Here is a 15,513-nt window from a genome sequence, read left to right as displayed (position 1 = left end):
AGAATAGCGAACGAAACCAATAATTCTCAAGATTCGAAAAGGAGAGGAGTAGCAGTACCGTACATTGCAGGAGTTTCGGAAAAATTACAAAGAGTCCTTTGGCAACATAAAATTCCTACTTATTTCAAACCGATAAACACGTTAAGGCAAAAATTAGTGCATCCAAAAGATAGGCTACCAAATGAAAAACAAAGTAATGTAGTTTATTCCATACATTGTAAGAATGAAAATTGTAAAGAGCAGTACATTGGGGAGACTCAACAAATTCTCAAAAAAAGACTTTATCAACATCGCAGGGATAATACTAGTGGGCCTCAATCGGCAGTACATTTGCACCTAAAAGCTACTAACCACTCATTTGACGACAATGAGGTTAAAATCTTAGCGAAAGAACATAGATGGTTTGAAAGGGGGGTAAAAGAGGCGATTCTTATAAAACAACAAAATCCTTCATTAAACCGGTCTGGTGGTGTGAGGTTCAATTTGGATCGTTCATACAATAGCCTGCTCAGGCAAAACAGGTTAGGCAACTTTCGCAATGCTGATGAGGGTCGTTATGCTGATGAGGTGATACCGGGGGGAGTGGGTGTAATAGGCCAATCGTTAGTCAGGAATGTTCACAAATACAATTTATCGAGCAAGTCAAATTGTTTATGCCATTGTTTCTTCGAATCTTTAATATTGATGAAATCAAGTTCAGACTTTATTTCATTCAAATTTTAAATTGCATTTGGAATATATGAAATAAAAACTGCCTTTGGCTCTCCTTATATCACAAAGCAGACAGATTTGAAACGGGACTCAATTCAAAAGCAAATCATGGACTCAAAATAACTCTAAAAACCCAATTTACACATCCCCATTGCATGTCCAACTACAAAAGACAATTATTAAAACCAATATTGACATTTGGACGTAAGCGCTTCTTTGACTGTTTAAAAAAGTATCAAGTCTGGACATTTCCCCTGCAAATATGGAGTTGTTCTTGTTTGCCAAGAACACCATCTGTCTAGATCTCAATACAAGCCTTGAGTTATCTCTCTCTCACTTTTTAAATCAATTCTTTTCAAACAAATATCAAGAATTTTAAAAAAAGAATCCTTGCGCAAAGCTCTGTTTGGAATGTGTTCGCAGATTTTTCTCCATATGCTTTGTGCTAAGCATTGGAATTGGACATAATACCTCAAGACTCATTCAAATATTTTTTTTAACAGCCCAAGTTTGATCCATGATAATTTCCCCCATCGGGGCAAATCCAGAACTCCAAGGCACTGTAAAAGTTGGAACTTTTGCAAGGTCAAAACAATTACAGATATGTTCCCAAAATGTAAAAATCAAGTGTGCCCCTGGGGCACCATTCTATTTAGTTAGACCAAGTGAGACGCTCATCATGCAGTAGGTGACCCCAATTTTTCCTCCACTTCTGTCTTCTTCACACCATTTCTCAACTTTCCTTCTCTATTTCCAGTAAGTATAACAGTTATCTTGCATTTACCCTCTACCACAGTATCTCACTGACAAAACTTTACGGTACCTTTTGAACTGATATAGTTGGATGTGACATTGCCTGTCAGACCCAACTGACTGCTTGACCTTGTTTTTTTGGCTGGATTGCGTTTTTGTGGATACTTCTCTGTCAGCAAAAACTCCTGGTGCGATTCATATCCACAAACGCATCATCTATATGTGCAACTTCCCTCCAGGGCTTGTTTGTTAAGTCAAGAGATACAGGCGACTGAATCACGAAAACACTGTCTTTTCGAAACAAATAATGTCTTGATACTGGAAGTGTGGAAGTGTGTTTTTTAGATTTAAAAATTCACAACGTGTGGTGCAGAGGCATTAACATGATGCAGTCCTCTTTCTATGCTTTGTCCTTTCATCACTTTGCTGCTGTGAAATGTAAATTTCTCCACTGTGAGACTAATAAAGGCATATCCAATCCAATCCAATCCAATCACGATGTACAAGCTTAGCCAGCGTGAAATAATGAATGGGCAAAACCTGAACCTATTAATGCCGCCAGAGAAACCTTCCCCTATTAATGTTAATTACTCTCCCTATCATGTTTGATCGTACCAATTGCATTCCATTCCATTAAGTAAGTTGGATTGTCATGTTATTCTCTCGATGTAAACGAATGTCATCAAAAATGTTTGAAAAAAGCAGTATGACGATTTTACAAAATGACACATCCACAGTTTGCTTGATTTAAGTAAGCAGTAAAATGTAAGTGCAGGAATTGCCACATTTATGAATTCCCATTATTTGTCAGAGCCGGGACAAGGAATGACGTCAGCTTAAACGGTAACTGTGATTAACCAATATTGGCTATGGGTTGCAAAATTCAGAAGCCACTGGTGGATTCGAGGGGTGTATTGCACAAAGGCCGTCTGCCACTAATGTCCCGATACAAACAATTTGTACGTATTTTCCGGATGCTTAAGTCAGCTGTGCACTTTTGGGCCCGTGCCTATTCTCCCAGCAACTGCATCTTCATGAAATGTAAGCGTTCTATGTGGAGACATTAGAGGTCAGGGCGTGACACTGTCAAATCGGTCAGTGCGCACATTCCACTGATGACTTAAACGTCTTATGGCCTCCTGTACTAAAATTGCGTGCCTCTCAAAGGCAAAGCATCATATTGCATATTTCGCGTCATTTCACAGCAGAGGACAGTGACAGATGACTGTCATTTTTGCATGGTGACCAATGTGTCCTCTAGTTTTCCATGCATTTGAGCACTCATTGGCCCATGGTGAGCAGCAACAACACACATGCACATGGCCATTGTCAAACACACACACCCATATATATATATATATATATATATATATATATATATATATATATATATATATATATATATATTCATATATTTTACGGTGTATTATATGCACCTAGAAAGCCTTGATTTTCTTGAAAAGATGACCCTGCACCTTATACATGGGTTCGCCTTATATGTGAAGTAATATTGAGCCACAACAGGCAACAGGAAACTGGCAATGACTGTCCATGGCCACCAATTCCATTTCCCCCTAGAGAAGAAATGGTGGGTAATCCCAGCCTCTACTGTAGTGCCTCATAATGTGGTGTGCCTTATACAGTATTTCTAAAACTTGTATATATTTATATATATTTGGAAAACGTTTTTCATTCATTGAAGGTGCGCCCTATACGGCGGCACACCTTCTATATGGGAACAAATTGAAAATACACAATTCATTGGGGAAAATACGGTATACTGTGCATAACAAAACAATATTGCACCTGTCCCAAACCACAGATCATATTAAGTTTCATCAGGGTTTACCAATGTGGTAGCCCATTATCTATGGTGTTGCAAGAAAATAGAGCAAAAACGTGCTCTGGATTGCCCTTTCCTAGGTTGAGAGCGGAACCGGGTGACAGTGACATTATTCCCACTGCAGTGCACTGTATCGGTTTTCGATCACGATAAATTCCCAAACCTAACACCTGAAATAACTGCAGCCGTGGCCTGCCATTTTGAGGCATATTAAGTGTGTTCTCATGCATACGACTTTCTTGTCAAGGTCAGACAGATTATCCTCACCTTTCCTCTTGGCAAAGAGTAAAGGAAACGACCCAGAGATGCAACCTGGTCCACGGCATGTCAATATGCAAAATCAACAGTGCAGTCAAGAGGTTTGCCTCCTAATTTTCACTCTTGGCTTCATCACAAGTTGGCCGTTGGAGGTGTTTAGCAGGTGGATGAGTGCTGGCAATGGAGGAGAAAGGGGCAGCAACTGTTCCCATGGGAGGCCTTGTGAGATCCATGCCTAGGGATGTTTTACACCACAAATGTTATGCGCCTCTGTGAGCTACAGCACCTCTGGGCCTCATGAAAATGATTGCGGAGACTTTTTGAAAAGGTGTTGTACCTAATGACTATATGTCTCTTTTGAGAGCGAGTGGTGAGTCACATTGGGTGACGCTGCGGGAGGGCTACATTGAGATCTACGATGCACAGATAAGTTACACTGTGCTCAAACCTGACATCTATGATGAGATATTAGCTTCTTCCAGTGAATACAGAATTGCATGTCAACGTCAAAGGAGGTTTTCTTCTGGGCATTCATACAGTTGACTGAGCTAGACAGGTTAGTCATGACAGATTTTGATATCTTAAACGACTTGTGATCAAACATGGTAAGTCATTATATTGAGTGTGACTTGTGAGAAATCCTGTTTGTGGTCACGAAGAACCTGGAGCCTGCAGCTATTCGTGTAGAAAGCTAATCACACACTGCTAGCTCGTTGACCACAGAGCAGGTATAAGGATATAAGGACACACGGGCACTGACACGCACTGTCACACTATAACTGAGTAGGAACTGAAACTAACACGACCTACACTATAGTGAGGCGTGGGCACAGCGACCCTGCTGGGAACTTCTTTGCGTAGAATTGATGTCTTGTGAATGTTGGTTTTTAAGCACTCAAACATTTAAAATGACACACACACACACAAGCGCACGCGCACGCACACACACACACACACACACACACACACACACACACACACACACACACACAAACACACACACACATGCTCACGCGTTAAATGCAGGTCAGAGCTGGTCTGCTAACAGGAAGTCAGTTCACCGATATATGGCACATTCCAATTCTAGTGAAAGTTTAGTAACAAACACTAACTTGACATTTTCTCTTTCAATTAAAAAGGGAAGCAAATAAAGTATTTCACTCCTTTTTAGAAGTAAAAACAAAGTGTGGCTTATGACATGTACTGTAATATGATGCCATTATTGTCGAGTATCATATTTGCTTGGAATTAAGTCAAATCTTAACATTGAGTGCTCAAATTATTTATAGCCAAAATGCGGACAGCCGACTGCAATTTTTAGCCGACGTTTTAAGGTTTCGGGATTATGATAGAATGCAATTTTTGGGGTCTCGACTAAGATTTACACGACATAGTTCAAGTGGGAACTCATATAATGTAGTGCACACATAAAAAGGCAGCCGTTGTAAATCAAACTAGAGCAAATGCACCAATGGTCTAAGTATAGATCACTGTAGGTGCACAATCCATTAAACCAAGCAAACACATTACTCCACAACCAGTGGAGCAATGATAATGTTACCTTAATTTCAAGTAATGTGTGGAAAATTCACTACAGGCCAACTAAATAGTAAACATGCCCAATATTTATTTATTTAGTCATTATACTATTCAATAATGTATTTATTTTTGTATGTATGAATGTATGCATGTATGCATACATGCATGCGTATGTATGTATGTATGTATGTATGTATGTATGTATGTATGTATGTATGTATGTATGTATGTATGTATGTATGTATGTATGTATGTATTTACAGTGGGGCCTCGGTTTAGAAACACCTTGCCTTACGACATCTTCGGTTTACGAACGTTACATTTATGAAAATTAAATCTTGGATTAAGCACTACTTTTTGGGATACACACGGAGCGCCGCCCCATCACGGCTGGCGGAGAGTGCACACGTCAATCTCCAAGGATTTTTTTACAGATACTTTTACTGTTATGGGACCGAAAAAGACCCTACCATAGGCTCGTGTTCAGCCGAAGAAGACACAAGAATAAATTACAGTCGAGGAGAAAAGGAGATCATTGAAAAACACGAACAAGGTGTGCGTTTGTCTGATTTAGGGGCCCAGTATGGATATGCTAAGTCCACCATTGCTACCATCCTTCGCAACAGAGAAGCTATTAAAGGTGCGTGTGTTGCACGGCAAATTCACTCTGATATCGTCATGCGGCAAACTGGAACTTCGCCGTTTATTGATTATTTTATAGAGAGCAACAGATCATTACTCATCATGGTGAGACAGCCAGTTCTGACAGTAAAGCTGCCGAAGCCTACAAGGGATCATTCCTCGAAATGGTGAAAGAAGAATACTACGTACCTCAGCAAGTATTTAATGCAGATGAGACCGGCCTTTTTTTGGAAAAAGATGCCTAACCGGAATTTCATGACACAGGAAGAGAAGTCTGAACCCCATTCCATCAAGCCATCAATGACCATCACAAAGGTAAATAAAACAACTTTATTGTACATGCAGTGTATTTCATTCATTACAATACAATAGCACATTTACACATTGCTGCTGTGAAATGTAAATTTCTCCACTGTGAGACTAATAAAGGCATATCCAATCCAATTTATTATCCATAGAATAAGGTATATTGTTTTTATTTTTAAGGCAAGTTTTAGTTGAAAATTATATTTTATGGAGGCCTGGGAACGGATTATTCTCATATTAATGGTTTCCTCTGGGAAAGTAATTTTTGGGAGACACTTTTTGCCTTACACACTCGGTCTGGGAACCAATTAAGTTAGTAAGCCAATGCCCCACTGTAGTTTTTACAATGATGTATGAGCACATGTGGGTTGTTTTACATACACAGTCATGAACAGCATTTGTGATACTGGGTACATGTCACTTGAAAATACATTTCTTGGCAGTCCAAAAACTAAAGACACTTGATTGCACTGAAGTCTATGAATCATTTTTATGTCTTTATTTATTGTGCTGTGTTTACAGACTCTCCTGTCATGGTGTGACTCCTCTAATATGACATTGAAAAGTATCCGTTCCTCCTCGGCTGCCAGCGTTCTTCTGCTACCAAAGGACAAGAGCGAATGACGGCCTGTTGGGTGTTTTGAATAGATACATTTGGCCCAGAGATCCAAAAAACAGGTGAGTCATAAATGTCCTTCCCATGGGATGGGGGAAAAGCTGGCACATGCTAAGAGTATTGTCAAGAACTTGACATTTAGAAATGTCACACCGTCTGCAGCCTTGTCTTTCTTTTCTCTTTCGACTTTGCATCCTACAACTTTATGAGTTATTAAGGAGTCAAGGCTTACAATGAGTCTTGTGGGAGACATTTAACAGTGAGTGGCTCAATTATACAAAAGATAATTGAACCTATAGAGCATAACAGTGATCGAAGCAGAACGGTATCTCTCTAGATTCTTGTACTTAATAAAGTAAGAAAAGCCCTTGATCCAGATCAGGAGTGCAATCAGGGCAATAGTGTATGAAAATAATTGGACACCCAAAGCAGTGGAGCAATATAGCGCTCCTGTTTGTCTTGACATCAGAGCAGTGAAGAGTCTGACAAGCAACCTCCTTTACACACATCCAATTACTGTAGCTTCAAGTGTGCACATGATGAAGCAAACATACAAACAGAAATTTGAATTGGTTTGGTGTGAGAAGGAAAAGACTGTAACACAAAGAAATGGAGCATGCTTTCAGGTTTTAGTCTTCTCATGAATACGAGCTTTGTCAAATATTTATTTAACTTTGGTCTGATTTGAAATATTTCAAAGGTATTAAAAAAAACAAAGTTGCAGAAATCATTGATTTGTAGTCAAACGTCTGCATTTCAATATGTTAGTGAGCAACTATTTATAGACCTAATGCCTAAACATAAATGAATAATGAACCAAAAGTTGAATGATAAATGATTATGTGGTCAAGCTTCCAGTGGAATTTTTTCCATCTTTTTTAAAAATGAATTCTGCATGTAATATTTGCCGACCGTCTTTTTTTTTTTTTGATGTGCAAGAAGATTTTCAGAGTTGAATTACATTTGACTCCTAACAGGATAAAAGCCCGTGAGCTGTTTGTGATTGGAATTAATCTTCAAGTGCTGCTAACATGCATGATGATATATTATACATTACAAAAAATTGTAGCTACGGACATCATGTCTTTAATCGTGTTCTTATATTTAGTAATGTAAGTTATTGAGTATCACTCACAGGCTTGCCTTCAGCTCCAGGTTTCCCAGTCTTTCCACGGCGTCCCTAAGGAAGACAAATAAAGGAGATTGTGATGAGAAAGTGAAGATGAAACAACAGGTGTTACTCTGTACACGTGCTGCCAGCAAATAAGGCTTGACAGCAACTCCTGTCACACTCTCTAATTTGCTTTTAATTAACAACAAGAAAGCAGCTTAATTGCTGCACCCCGTGTGGCCTGCAAGTCTTTGTTCCCTCCACTGGTTCACTGTCTTTTCTTCCAGCTGTGCGTGTCCCTCGTGCATCAATCAAAGCAGAGAGCCAGCCAAGCCACAGAGCTGGCCAGTATTGACAAGCAAGGTCAGTGAGAAGTGATCGTTTTACAAAAAGCTTTGACTCCTTGAAAGTATGCATGACTTCAAACACTGACGTCTTCATGAGATGTATTGCTTTCTCAAGCAAAATAAAGTAACCGAGTGGGATCTAAAGAATGGATGTGAGAGAAGCGACTGTTGGGTAACACTCTTGGAAGAAGGATCTCAACTAGGAGAGCATCCCTGACTCAGCAATATTTGCAATGATCAAATAGTGGGGTGGGTGTGACCCAAGGGAACATTTTATTATTTTGGCCGTAGGAGAATCATGTTTAATTGCACACCCATGACAGTAAATGGCACTGTCACTCTCATTCTAAGAGTATCTTTAATTTTACGGCAAGGACAGTTATTGACAAATGGCTGCCTGCAACCAAAATCCGAGTGTACCCTTGATTAATCCCCACCCCATTTTCTGAAATACACTTTCATATATTATATTTATATTATATGATATATATGTATTGTGATATCATGAGAGGCTAGCTCTCAGCGGGACGGGACAAGAAGTGCAATGGACGACAGGTTTGGATACAAACAAAAGGTTTTAATCAAGGGTTCCAGGGGGAATTCACAAGCAACAAAGGTTTGAATAGTGTCTCTTCCAATACTTATCAAAATAAAGACTCTTCTGATACGTAAATCCAAATAAAGTCTCTTCTGCTACTTAAATCCAAATAAAGTCTCTTCTGCTACTTAAATCCAAATAAAGTCTCTTCTGAGGTAAAACTGAAGACGGAGTTCTTTACAAGAGTCTCTAGGCCTCACCCCTCTTGACGTCCTCGTCATGTAGCCTAGCCACCTTAGCTAGGTTCAAATCCAGTGTCTAGTCGTGTGGTCCCAACTGGCAATGAGTTCCACGCAGCAATCAACTTCTCCACAGAGCACAGCAATCGAGCTTGTCTTTCCGCAAGCTCCACACTCAGAGGCTCTCTGCCTTAAGAGCCCTGCTTTCCAATCAAGCCCTGATCAGCTGCAGGTGTGTGGGTTTAATTGCTGCCTTCCACCAGGTGGGGCCAAGACTCTCTCTGGGTGGAGCCATTTTAGGGGTATGTATTTGCCCTCCAGGACACAGCCTCTCGTGACATCACAGTATATATATGATATAGCCATTAACTCTTTGAACTCTTTCAACAGTAGCCAAAATGGAACTGTATAGTGCCACTTAGCAGTTTTTTTTGACGACGATACTAGTGCAGCGTGTTCTACCGGAAACAAATTCCTTGTGTGTTCTACATACTTGACAATAAAGATGATTCTGATTCTGATTATATGTATATTTAACCCATTCACTGCCAGATGATGTGCAAATATGTTTCCACTCGAGTGCCAGAGTTTTTGTCATTTTCACTCAAATTGCAGGACGCACAGAATACAGTATTGAGTGTGAGGACTACATAAACATTCAATACAGCGTTAGTAACCTTACACTCTCTTTTTTATCAGAAAAAAAGAGTTAATTCCTAGGTTATATGGATCTGCAGTTATCTGAGATTGAAATGAGGGTGTATGTACAAAATACAATACAATACATATTGATTTATATAGCACTTTAAAAAGCTGTTACAAAGTGCTAATATGGACAAAAGGCAAATGCTGCCCCCTAGTGGAAGGGAAAAACTTTGCCAGAAGTCTGACCATCGCTTTATCGGCAACCCCCGTAAGAAAAATCTAAACCCGAACAAATTCGGGAATGGCGCTGCACGTAACCCTTTTCAGTTCCCCTAATACATTTTAAAATGGCAGCGAATGAGTTTTAATAACTAATGCTGTATTTCACATTTGTATATATTTTTATGGCTGGATAGAAGACGACACACAAAGAATCAAAAAGCAACACGCTGATTCAATGTACGTTGAATAATTGCTTTGCAATTTGTCCTGAACGCGTGACAGCAACAGTGACAAAAGACTAGAATCCGATGAGAGCTGTCAATTGTACTGAGTAATCATCCGTTTGCATGGGTGTTCATCTTTTTGAGCTATGTGGGTTTATGCACTTTACAGATAATAGGGACATCTAAAAAATAGCAAAGGTGCAGCACTTCTGTTGCAATTAAAGTCATAAATATGATTGGCTTCTGTAAATTTCTGTTTTTATGCTGTCTTAATGAACAGAATATTTTCCTTGGTAGCGAGGGTAAGCGCAACCTGTTCAATGTGTTCAAATATAAACACAAGAATCCCAATTCAAAAAATGCACACTTGTTTTATTACAAATACTGTATATCACTTTAAAATGGTTCGCTGATTTACTGCACCAACTGTACAATTATTATCAGATTTTATTCTACCATCACTCTAGCGCTTGATACCTTGCACATTGTTTCAGTTGGGGCTCATTTACATTAAGGAATTAGATTAGATTAAACTAGATTAGATTAGATTAGATTAGGGTGGCCCGGTAGTCGAGTGGTTAGTACACCGGCTTCACAGTGCAGAGGTCGCCGGTTTGCATCTCGGTCCGGCCTCCCTGTGTGGAGTTTGCATGTTCTCCCCGGGCCCGCGTGGGTTTTCTCCGGGTCCTCCGGTTTCCTCCCACACTCCAAAAACATGCATGGCAGGCAGATTGACCACTCCAAAGTGTCCCTCGGTTTCAGTGTAAGAGTGACTGTTGTACGTCTTTGTGTGCCCTGCGATTGGCACCCAATTCAGGGTGACCCCCACCTCGTGCCCGAAGACATCTGAGAAAGGCTCCAGCACCCCCCGTGACCTTAATGAGGAATAAGCGGTACAGAAAATGGATGGATGGATGTATAGATTAGATTCGATTAGCCTTTATTAGTGTCCTCCATACATATTTGTCATGTCGTTTTTATGATGATACTTGTGCAGCGTGTTCTTCCAAAGACAAATTCCATGTGTGTTTTAAACACTTGGCCAATAAAGATGATTCTGATTATCATTTGCAGTAATGTAAAGTACACAGTATGAACCTGAGAAAGAAATAGTCTGCAAGATGTTCATTTTCTGCGACCACTGCAGATAAATAAATGCAAAAAGTGCTCCCTTTGTCAAAGGTTTTGACCATCCTGACCTCCGCTACACACCTTTCTTCATCATCACAACGAGATTACAAAGTGAAGTAATTTAGCTAATGAATATTTCATATGTGATTATTCCAAGCAGGGCATGCATTATTCACTTCTTGGAATCATTTCTACACATTTGCCTAACATTGCTTCCAGCCGGCGAAGTGCATACTGACCGTGAGCTTTGCATATTATAATTAAAGTCAATTGTGGTAGTCCAGTCACCATGCTCAACATTTTTTTTTTGGGGGGGGAGGAGAAAGTAAATTCCATTTAAATAAACATGTTTATAAATGGTTTAAATGTATGATTTCATATTTGACAAAAATATCCCATATCTGTGCTGCGTATTTTTTTCATCTTCAAAAATACACAACAAAAAAAGAATGAAAACCTGACTAAAGGAGTTAGCACTTGCACTAAAACGTTTTTTGACAATCTTCTCTTGGATTAATAAATTAAATAGTTAAAAGTATTCAAGCCTGAGATAACAGAGCTCAAAAGTCATAGTGCAATAGTTCTTTTCCCCTAACAATTTATGTCATAGTGTATTTTATATCAGTGTGGAACTTTCTTTTGTATGATTATCTCCAACTCCCCGTCATCTTTCAGTGGTTGTCAGACCTCTCCTCTTGGCAGCGTATGCCACCTGTATGCGCGCTGTTTTGAGTCGGAGGTCACCATTTTTCATTTGTTCAGACACCTCATCCTGTCTGTCGTTATCTACTTAATTAATTGTTATAATTCTTACATTTCAACCCATCCCAGAGTCTGTATCACAATTAAAAGGTAAAGAAAGAATTCAAAATGGATTCACAAAGTTATCTGCTCCAGAAAAAAAGCTACTTTTCTCTCACTCTCCCATGAGTGAGAGACTACTACTTTTCTCTCACTCTCCCATGAGCACAGGTCTGATATTTTTGCTGGTGAAGCGACGTAGCCTCAATCCCAGGGTGCACATAAGTGTCAGAGGTGAAAAACAGTCCAAAGCTGTCTCTAGCCATCAGGCATAAGCGCCACACTGGAAGAGGATTTTCTCGCTGCAGAAAATAAAAGAATGTGGGATGACATTAAAAAAAGATGAGAGAGAAAAACCTTGCTTCATGCAGCAGAATCTTTGCCATCATGGGGGGATTGTTAAATGACAAAAGCTTTGCATTCCATCAACGTAACGCGACCCAGTGTTTGCAGAAATGTTTTAATAATACAAGATGTCAACATGACGGCAATAGTAATTTAAATATGTACCTTAAGAATAGAACACAAAGTGAGGCCGCACGGTGAGAATCCTTCCTCTCAGCAAAGTTAACTTTAATTTATCACATTTCTAACTCAATCCATACCCTGCGCATACACCATCACAATTGTAGTCCTCTTATATGGGCCTCTCACTCCGGTTTTCTTGTCATCTTTCCATCTCTTTTCTCCTCAACGCCTTGTTTCTTGCGCACCCAACTTCCAGTTGCAATCTCTGTTGCTATGCAACACTTGGTGTCCCATAAATTTGACAACATCCTCGTGCGTGATTATTATTTGAGACTCACAGTGTGAAGCCTTTCTTCAGGTCAGAGCAGTAGATTCGAATGAGGGAGGCAAAGGGGGGGAAATAAGGGGTTAGAGAGAGAAGGGCAAAGAAGATGCAATTGTGGAGGAGTGGAATTGAGGGGAGATCAGGTAAAAGAGGAACATCTTTATGAGGAAATTACACATCAACACATGGCCACATGTATTCATCAGAGCCCCTCTAAAAACAGCATCCCATAAAAAGTAATAACACTCTGACAAAGGCGGAAGTATATGCCGAAACATGTCAGGTAATTGAACACCTAATATACACTGTATGTAAGAAAATAATCTGTTTTAAATTAGTAATATGTAAAGCACTCCACACACAAGTGCCAATTTAAAAGGTGGTAGTGAAACTAGATTTGAGATGTGCCCTAAAGAAGCTGAAACATGCAGCAACTCTCAGCAAAGACGACTGCATTTTGTGGGGAGGAACTCATCTTAATCCACATGAATTGCATGCCCTCCACCGGTTTCCGCTCTGCAACACTTGTCAAGCATACAAGAGAACAGCAAACATAAATCCCAATTCGGGATCGCATGCCTCAAAATGACAGCAAAGGCAACAACAGCAACAGTGTGCAGGCGCTCCTTTCGGATGATTCCATAATCCTTATCCCAAATGTTACCAGATTCTCTCAGACATTCCATGTCTGACTGCTCATGTTTGCCAGAATCACCTCTGTGGTGTAAAATGGAGAAGGCAGAATGTGTTTGCGTTTTTGGCAATAAAGCAAATCTACCATAGAAATAAGAAGTAATCCACCTGACGAATGCCCCTGTTGACTGGGGTCACAAGGCCTTTTGAAATGAGCGAAACAGGATTCAACTCAAACCGGGCGCATTTACTCTCACAGGGTACAGATATCACTTAGGCTGTCATGCCATACGACGAGGTCATTCACCATATGCAATTAGTGTAGTAGGTTATCTTTTTTAACGACTTTGGTTTTGTCTCCTGGCAGGCGTGCCCACAAACAAAAGGCTAATTTTCACAGGATTTAATGGCGCAGGTCAAAGGACATTGTCACACCCAAAGGCTATGTAGTCACGTTAGAATAATTGAGGAGTCTGCGCAATGCTGAGGTATTTACCGTATTTTGCGCACAATAAAGCACACCAAAAAGCGCAACTACAAGCGCACCACTTAAAAGCCTTTAATTTTATCAAAAGCTGACCATACGCCTCGTAGTCCAGTGCGCCCTATGTTCAGTGCGCCCTATATATGGAAAGAGTTTACCAAAGAAATCATTCGTTGAAGGGGAGCCTTATGATCCAGTGTGCCTTGAAGCCTGAAAATATGGTAATTATCCTCAAAAGGGACTGTGCTGAACAAATGTCTTAGTGCAGCAGCGAATATAAGGTTGTCTAAAAATAACAGCATTGGTAATTTTGATACATTTTTGTTAATGATCCTGCACTACTTCATAGTGATGCCAGTATTGTAGAAGCTCTTTAACTGAAATGTTTAACGCCATGTCAGTGCTTGTGAAAGAATGGCGCTAGAGAACCAGATGTCTGCTGAGTGGCAAATCGTGAACGACCTTTTGGTTTATATGTTACAATGGGGATTTATTGCTTCTGGCTCACATTTCCCATTTGAATGTCCTTTGATTTTTAGTGCTTCTTTATCATGCAGGTTTTCCTTATTTTTGTGTGGACCAAGCAGCCTGATTAGTTGAGGTGAGGAACTATTAAGAGCGGAGAGTTGTCAGACTCACTTGCAAATTCAATTTTTGATTGATTTTGGAATTGAAATAAGTTTCTCTGATGTACAACAAAACCCATCAGTCCCAAATAAGACCTAACCCTGTATCTGTCTACAAGATCCTGACCTTTCCATGCTGCCTGGTTGCCAGTCCCAACATTGAGCGTTGATGCTTTTGGCAGCAAAAATCTTTGCTTTTCATTTCCTCTGTTTGTCTCCTATGTGACAACCAAGTTTAATGTCCCGAGGGATAAACTTTCTGACATTAGCGAGCCAAGTTGATTTGCTCCAATGTTATGAAGCTCATAGGAGAGCTGACCTTTTCTTGACTGAAAGACTCATATGACACTCACACTCTTTCTGCCTGAGCAGAAAACACGTCTGCCTCTGGGGACGTGTACTCGGGCCACCTGAGCCTTTGTCTGAATGTTGCACAGAAGTTCACTGGAAATTCGTCGTCAGCAGCAGCTGTATTTACTTGGTAAACAAATGTACACAAAACAGCAAACGGGTACTAATATCCTCAAGATAATTAAAAAATCACAAAAGAAGCCATACATTTCATTGTGCTGTAAACTAATTAATCCGTTGTCAAGGTATTCATGCACACAATAAAGGAATATTGGAGTATTTTTCCATTCAGGGGTTTTCTTTTCTCCAGTACAACCTGCTAATTGAATAAGTTTGAGACCAACGGACGTGCTAACCAGTCAAACAACCCGCCACCATGAGTAAATTCAACACATCAAGCGCTGGAGCCCTCACCAGGAGTAACATCACACATGAATACGGTTGACAAAATCAAATTGATGGAAGACAATGGTCAATGTTCACCTCATATAGATTCAGTGATAAAATACTTTTATCTTCATCTCAAACAAACCACAATAGTCAGTGTTTCCTGTGAAGGAGAAATAAATCTCGGGCTTCCAAAAATTATATTAGATTACATTCGATTAGATGAGCCTTTATTAGTCTCACACTGGAGAAATTACATTACATTTCACAGGAGCAAAGTGATGAAAGAAAGAGGAAAGAAAAACAAGTACAA

The 15,513-nt window shown here is 39.8% G+C and overlaps 1 protein-coding gene across 5 annotated transcripts in view; it reads right to left on the bottom strand.

The window, feature by feature from the left end:
* Positions 1–15,513, bottom strand: part of col19a1 (collagen, type XIX, alpha 1) — a 102,717-nt gene that overhangs the window by 49,132 nt on the left and 38,072 nt on the right. For all 5 annotated transcript variants that reach the window (XM_089011818.1, XM_089011822.1, XM_089011819.1 and 2 more), the window contains one exon: positions 7,804–7,848. In XM_089011818.1, coding sequence (XP_088867944.1) covers positions 7,804–7,848 — 45 coding nt within the window. The remainder of the gene's footprint in view (positions 1–7,803; positions 7,849–15,513) is intronic.

Source organism: Hippocampus bargibanti, linkage group LG13 (genome assembly GCF_051943395.1).
Source record: "Hippocampus bargibanti isolate YZ-2025 linkage group LG13, ASM5194339v1, whole genome shotgun sequence".
NCBI classification, from domain to species: Eukaryota; Metazoa; Chordata; class Actinopteri; order Syngnathiformes; family Syngnathidae; genus Hippocampus; species Hippocampus bargibanti.
This window is presented reverse-complemented; position numbering and strand designations above follow the sequence as displayed.